This window comes from Haplochromis burtoni, unplaced genomic scaffold (genome assembly GCF_018398535.1).
Source record: "Haplochromis burtoni strain Fernald_Lab_line unplaced genomic scaffold, NCSU_Asbu1 Contig_19, whole genome shotgun sequence".
NCBI classification, from domain to species: Eukaryota; Metazoa; Chordata; class Actinopteri; order Cichliformes; family Cichlidae; genus Haplochromis; species Haplochromis burtoni.
In genome coordinates this window covers 3,266,266-3,272,009 of record NW_024582380.1, presented here as the reverse complement: position 1 = coordinate 3,272,009, position 5,744 = coordinate 3,266,266, and the positions used below count along the sequence as shown (strand labels likewise).

The following is a 5,744-nucleotide window of genomic DNA, read 5'->3' as shown; positions in this document are numbered from 1 at the left end:
CTTTAATGCCAATTAAAATTAAACAAGTATATCAAAACAACAGGATACTGTTCATTCACCAACCTAGTGACGTTATGGTCTCCTCGCTCTGCTGAACTTGCTGGGCCATCATTCGGCTGATGCTCATAAGATTTTCGGTGATGTCGCTGGTGGTCTGGGCCAGACCCTCTTTGGTCATCTTCCTGATTTAAAAAGAATGCATGCAAACAGAATGCATCACATAATAATAATAATAATAATAATAATATTTTTAGCGATACACAGCAATACAAGTTAAAAATACAATAACAAGTTAAAAACATAATAAAAGTTAAAAACAATAAACAAATTTAAAACTAAATGGCATAGAATTAAGACATGTAGGATAGGGTGAACAAGTGGGTCTTCAACTTAGCTTTAAAAACCTCCACCGAGCATGCCTGCCTAATATCTTGAGGGAGATTGTGCCACAAAAATGGGGCACGTAAAGAAAAAGCACGCTCCCCAATAGTCTTTTTTCTTTGCATTTAAGCAAACGTTGCTTAAGTGCAAAGCTGAGATTTAGTGGTCTTTAAATATTAGGACAATCTTCAGCTCACCTCTGTCTCACAGAATCATCAGCTCCATTAAGAAGGGCCTGCTTTTCCATGTTGTCGATTGTAAGTTTGCTGGCCAGGTTGGCTTTCCTCCAGGTTGTCTGGTTACTGCAAAAAATACAAAAAAGAAAATGAATAAGCTTTTATTAAGTAGACTTTTAAAGTGTTAAAGTGGGCTAAAGGCATTACCTGAGCATCTGTTTTCTGTGGCCTTCTACCTGAGTCATCAAGGCCTGCTTGTCTGACTCTTTGTCCTGCTCCATTGCCATCTGCTCAAAGTCCTAACATGGAAGCAAAACAACCACAAGGGCTTACAATTAAAAGAAAAAAAAGTTCAAGCAACCGATGCACAGCCTATTAATTGGGAAAAATCTCTCACCTGAATCCGTAGTCTTAAGCTGAGGAAGTTCTTTTTCACTTCTCCATTTAATTCTGTCAGCTTGCTTTGAGGGCCTGTGCACTCACTGATATCCTGGTAAAATGTTGAACCAAGGATAAAAGTCATGACATTTCATTGCTACACTGCTGTTACTGTTCACATGTTGAAACGACAGCTGTTCTGCATATTAACACTGCTTTCTCAAGCTGAACTGTGGAATTCGCACTGTTTTAGACCTCCTCCTCACCTTTTAACTATTTTCACTTTTTCCTGCAAAGCGGATTTTTTTAATGTATTTATTTATCGACACTTCCCCCCAAATTAACCAGCTTTCTAATATTTTTTGACAAGTTTTGCAAAATAGAGTTTAACTTACCCATTTATATTTAAATATGCTCTAAAATCATTTTAAAATATGAATAGTTTCTACCAAATATGGTCCTACACTGCCTTGTGCTTACTAGTGTTGCAGAAGTGAGACACTTGATCCGGTACATGTTTGGAAAATAATGCTTGATTTTCCAGCGCGCCTTTTATTGAATTGCTTTTCTGTCCATTGACTACTTGAAAAAGATTAACGAAGGTAGATTTTTATTTAGGTCCATAGGTTACATTAATCCTTCGTTTAAATGAAAACATCTAAATACCTGCTGCCAGAAAGATTTTTTTTTTTTTACACCGATAAACAGGTTGTAGTCAACAGGACTTAAAAATATAGAGAATAAAGAAATAAGAAACATTGCAAATATTTCTTAGTCTCTTGGCCACATCTCTCCTACAAAAAGGAGCTGTTTAATCTCAATCTCAATTTTCTGAATCTAAATAGTTTTCTATTAGCTTTAAGATAGAAATATTTAACACTAGAGCTTTAAGTTATTTTAAACAGTTTAAATACAGGTGATGTACCAAAAAGTGATCTCAGATGTGTTTTTATGGCAAGTATTCGTTTTGCTTATAATGTAAACGGGCTGCAGTCAACGGGATTTATGAAGGGGTTAAAATAAAGAAGTGACCTGTTTTGGGAGGATTCTCATTAGGTATATACCGGAAATCACTAGTTAGCCCAACACAACACCGGCTGGTTATCTACATTATTATTACAACATCTTGTTCATAAAATCTTGGCTGAAAATATTCTTTTTTTACAGCCTCTTTGTAACTTTGATAGAAAATGTTCCGGTGCAGGCTTTCGGAGACGGTCGCTACACCTCATAAAATCAGGCCAAGTTAATACAACTCCGCTATGTGACACGCTCAAAAAATAACGTGTCCCGTCGCAGCACTAAGCAGTCTTACCAAAGAAATATTCGCACCTGGATGAGAGCTTTAATTTCCAAGTCATATTTGAGTATTTCTTGTTCGCATATTCGGACGTGGACATCTGACGACGCCATGTTGCCAACGTAGCCGGCTGGAGCTACGGAAAGCAAAGAGGCCAATTTGAAGTCCGTACGTCAACGTCGCTGTTTGACGTGTTTTGTTACGCAAAAAACGTCGTTATCAATAATGACTGCATGAAAAATGTTTTATGGGGTCATTTTTTTCAGATAAACTACAAAAAAACAACAGCATTTTCTATGCCCTATGAAAATATTTTAGTGACAAATGTGTTTAATGTGTAAATGACTTTCAACATAATTATGTAGAAAGGAACACTTTTATATTTGAAAAAATATATATAATTACAAACAATTATGGATGAATGATTTGTTTATTAATTTATTAATTATCTGATGAACCAGCTGACACAAACTTCACACATACACACACACACACTCACACAACAACTGCTATCCATGCTAACAATATTGTTGAACACAATGTACATAATATATAAACAAAACTGCAACAAGGAAATGTTACTTTAATTTAAGTCACAGCACATCCACACAGATCTCACAGCCCTTTGGGAGTCATTATATACACAAGGCACTGGTGCCACTCAATAATCATACAGGGTTCAGAGTTTTAAGGCAATTGGGGACAACTGATCTCTGCAATGGCAAACATCCACTGGTGTGCAGCACTGCAAGGTCATCCTGCTGCTGAGAGAATAATAACACAACATTAGACGGGAGGCATCCAAGTATTAATATATTACGTAAAAGTAGCATGTAGGTATAGTCTTAAGCTTACCTTAAGGGTTGGGAGCCCCAGAAAGGCAAATTAAGGCCAGTGATAGCGCAGGTACCAAATAACATCAGTGGACAGGCTAGGCCCAAACAGCGGGTTCAACTGGGCCAGAATGGCTATCAACCAGCTGGGTGAACAGAGAGGACACCATCAAGATCACAAACAAAACACTCACATCATATTCTCTAATAAAAATGTCATCTTGAATGAACACCACAGTTTGTCACAACACTGCAACCAGCTCCTGGGTTTATTATAACAGCATCAAGCTTGGGGGGCATTTGGGAGATTAACCTCACATGGCTGCAACACTACTGTGACTATACTGCCCCCTTTTGTCTGCCAGCATGCAACAAAACACCAGATGCATTCAAAACTGTGAATGTAAATAATTTATGACTTAAATAAGATACGCATAGTCTGCTTTATTTTCAAGCAACATGCATCAATTAACTTGGAGCAATAGAAGTGGACCAATTTGTAATTATCCAAATGCATTAATCACCTATCAAGAAGATAGTTCTCTTATATTTAACTGACTGCTCACTTCAGCCATTTATATTATAGGCCTGATTCATTGCAGGCTTCCTCTATTGTTTTTAGATATATATAGTACCACTGTGTGTGTGTGCCTGTCTGTGGAAAAAGGAAAAAAAAAAAAAAAGGAATCCGGATGGTGAATACTTACAAAAGGTAACAGCAGACTGCAGTTAGCACCAGCATCGTCACTATCACACTGTGGGGAAATAATATACATTTTAAATATATAAACAGCACATCTAATATTTAATGTCTGCGAGTTTTTGGATTTAAAACACATCAAGCCATTCATCCACATTCACGAGCTGGATCTCGTGATGCAACTGAAAATCAGACAAATAAAGGAAGTTGTACTGACTTTGGCATTTTTTTTTCCAAAAATAGAATACATTAATGGTCGTATTATGTACTGAAATACAAGAGCAGGATTCACTGCCAAGGGGTGTGAGGAACTTTAGCACGAAGCCAGAGTAAAATTAGCTTTAGTTAGCTAACTCTTAAGTTTTAGTAACTAGAGTAGCTAACAGGGTTTAAAGGTGATATGTAAGTGTAATAAACAGCTTTACAAAACGCCAACAGTAAATTTAGCTCACGCACACTTCACCTGTTTGTATAAAAACTAAGAAAATAATACAACGTTGACATAAAAACCTTCCGTAAACTCCTTATAGCCAGCCAGAGCTAAGCTAACCAACTTACCCTCTGTTTGGTCCTTTGGGGATAAACCAAGGCACAATTCCTCCAACAATACCCCAGAACACAGTCATCACGGAAATCGCGATCGCAAACGAAGTTATTGCCATTGTGAGTTTAGTCTAAAAACACAAGACTTCAGAGGTATAAACTTTCAACTAAATGTATGCTGCCCAGCCGACGACGACACGCAGAAGGCAACACGTATCACATGACTGTGAACCAGAGAAAGAGGAAGTGGAGGGACTGCACTGCAAATTTCAAAGTGCTTGTGTTGTGAAACGTTTTCATTAATTCTTAAATTAAATAAATGGCGAAAAGTATTTGCGTTTTAACCCAACTTTTATTTGTGGTTATATTCCATATGCACAAAATGAAGCGGACAAACTGGAAGACAAACTGTGCCATATTTATGTTTATTTCTACTACATTTCTCTCATTAACGTGAAAAATAGTATATGAATATTACACATTGTTATACAGGTGAAACTCGAAAAAAAAAATAGAATATCGTGCACAAGTTCATTTATTTCAGCAATTCTACTTAAAAGGTGAAACTAATATAGGTTCACCTTTTAGATATTTCAAGCCTTTATTTATTACAATTTTGTTGATCGTGGCTTACAGATTATGAAAAACCTAAATTCAAAAGCTCAGAAAATTTGAATATTGCATGAAACCAATAAAATAAGGATTTTAAATAGAGAAATGTCAGACCTCTGAAAAGTATAATCATGCATATGTACTCAGTACTTGGTTTGGGCCCTTTTGCATGAATTACTGCATCAATGCAGCGTGGCATGGATGCTATCAGCTGAGGTGTTATGGAAGACTAGGATGCTTCAATAGCAGCCTTCAGCTGTTCTGCATTGTTCGGTCTCACGACTCTCATCTTTATCTTGGCAATGCCCCATAGAGAATCTATTGAACCAGGTTTTAGTACGTTTGTAGGTGTGGGCAGGTGCCAAGTCCTGCTGGAAAATGAAGTCAGCTTCAGCTTCAACAGCTGCCTTGACTCTGGACTTAATAAAGCACAGTGGACCAACACCTGCATGCCTCCCCAAATTAACACAGACTGTGGAAACTTAACACTGGACTTCAAGCATCCTGGATTGTGTGTCTCTCCATTCTCCCTCCAGACTCTGGGACCTTGGTTTCCAAATGAGATGCAAAATTTTCTCTCATTACAAAAGAGGACTTTGGACCACTGAGCAACAGACAAGTTCTTTTTTTCTTTAGCCAAGGTGAGACACTTCTGACATTATTGTTCAAGAGCGGCTTGACAAGAGGCATATGACATTTGAAGCCCAAATCCAGGATCCGTCTGTCTGTGGTGGCTCTTGATGCACCAACTCCAGCCTCAGTCCACTCCTTGTGAAGGTCCCCCACACTTTTGAATGACCTTTCCCTGACAATGCTCTCCA

The 5,744-nt window shown here is 37.7% G+C and overlaps 2 protein-coding genes across 3 annotated transcripts in view; both read right to left on the bottom strand.

The window, feature by feature from the left end:
• bnip1a (BCL2 interacting protein 1a) overlaps positions 1 to 2,370 on the bottom strand; it is a gene marked incomplete in the record, with an annotated part of 3,899 nt that extends 1,529 nt beyond the window's left edge. Inside the window, 5 exon segments of the mRNA XM_042218490.1 lie at positions 64 to 182; positions 579 to 683; positions 765 to 856; positions 955 to 1,047; positions 2,268 to 2,370. Of these exon segments, the coding sequence (XP_042074424.1) occupies positions 64 to 182; positions 579 to 683; positions 765 to 856; positions 955 to 1,047; positions 2,268 to 2,348 (490 nt within the window).
• Positions 781 to 4,545, bottom strand: atp6v0e1 (ATPase H+ transporting V0 subunit e1). 2 transcript variants are annotated; one of them, XM_005916422.3, is made up of 6 exons: positions 4,327 to 4,545; positions 3,776 to 3,823; positions 3,091 to 3,214; positions 2,251 to 2,999; positions 955 to 1,047; positions 781 to 856 (listed from the first exon to the last, which is right to left on the bottom strand). In XM_005916422.3, the coding sequence occupies exons 1-3, from the start codon at positions 4,428 to 4,430 to the stop codon at positions 3,121 to 3,123; spliced, it is 246 nt and encodes an 81-aa protein (XP_005916484.1). In that variant the 5' UTR covers positions 4,431 to 4,545; the 3' UTR covers positions 781 to 856; positions 955 to 1,047; positions 2,251 to 2,999; positions 3,091 to 3,120. The 2 variants fall into 2 exon arrangements, with proteins under 2 accessions (XP_005916484.1, XP_005916485.1); XM_005916423.3 differs by having other exon boundaries at positions 2,251 to 2,996; positions 4,327 to 4,510.
• Positions 4,546 to 5,744: the final 1,199 nt, after the last annotated feature.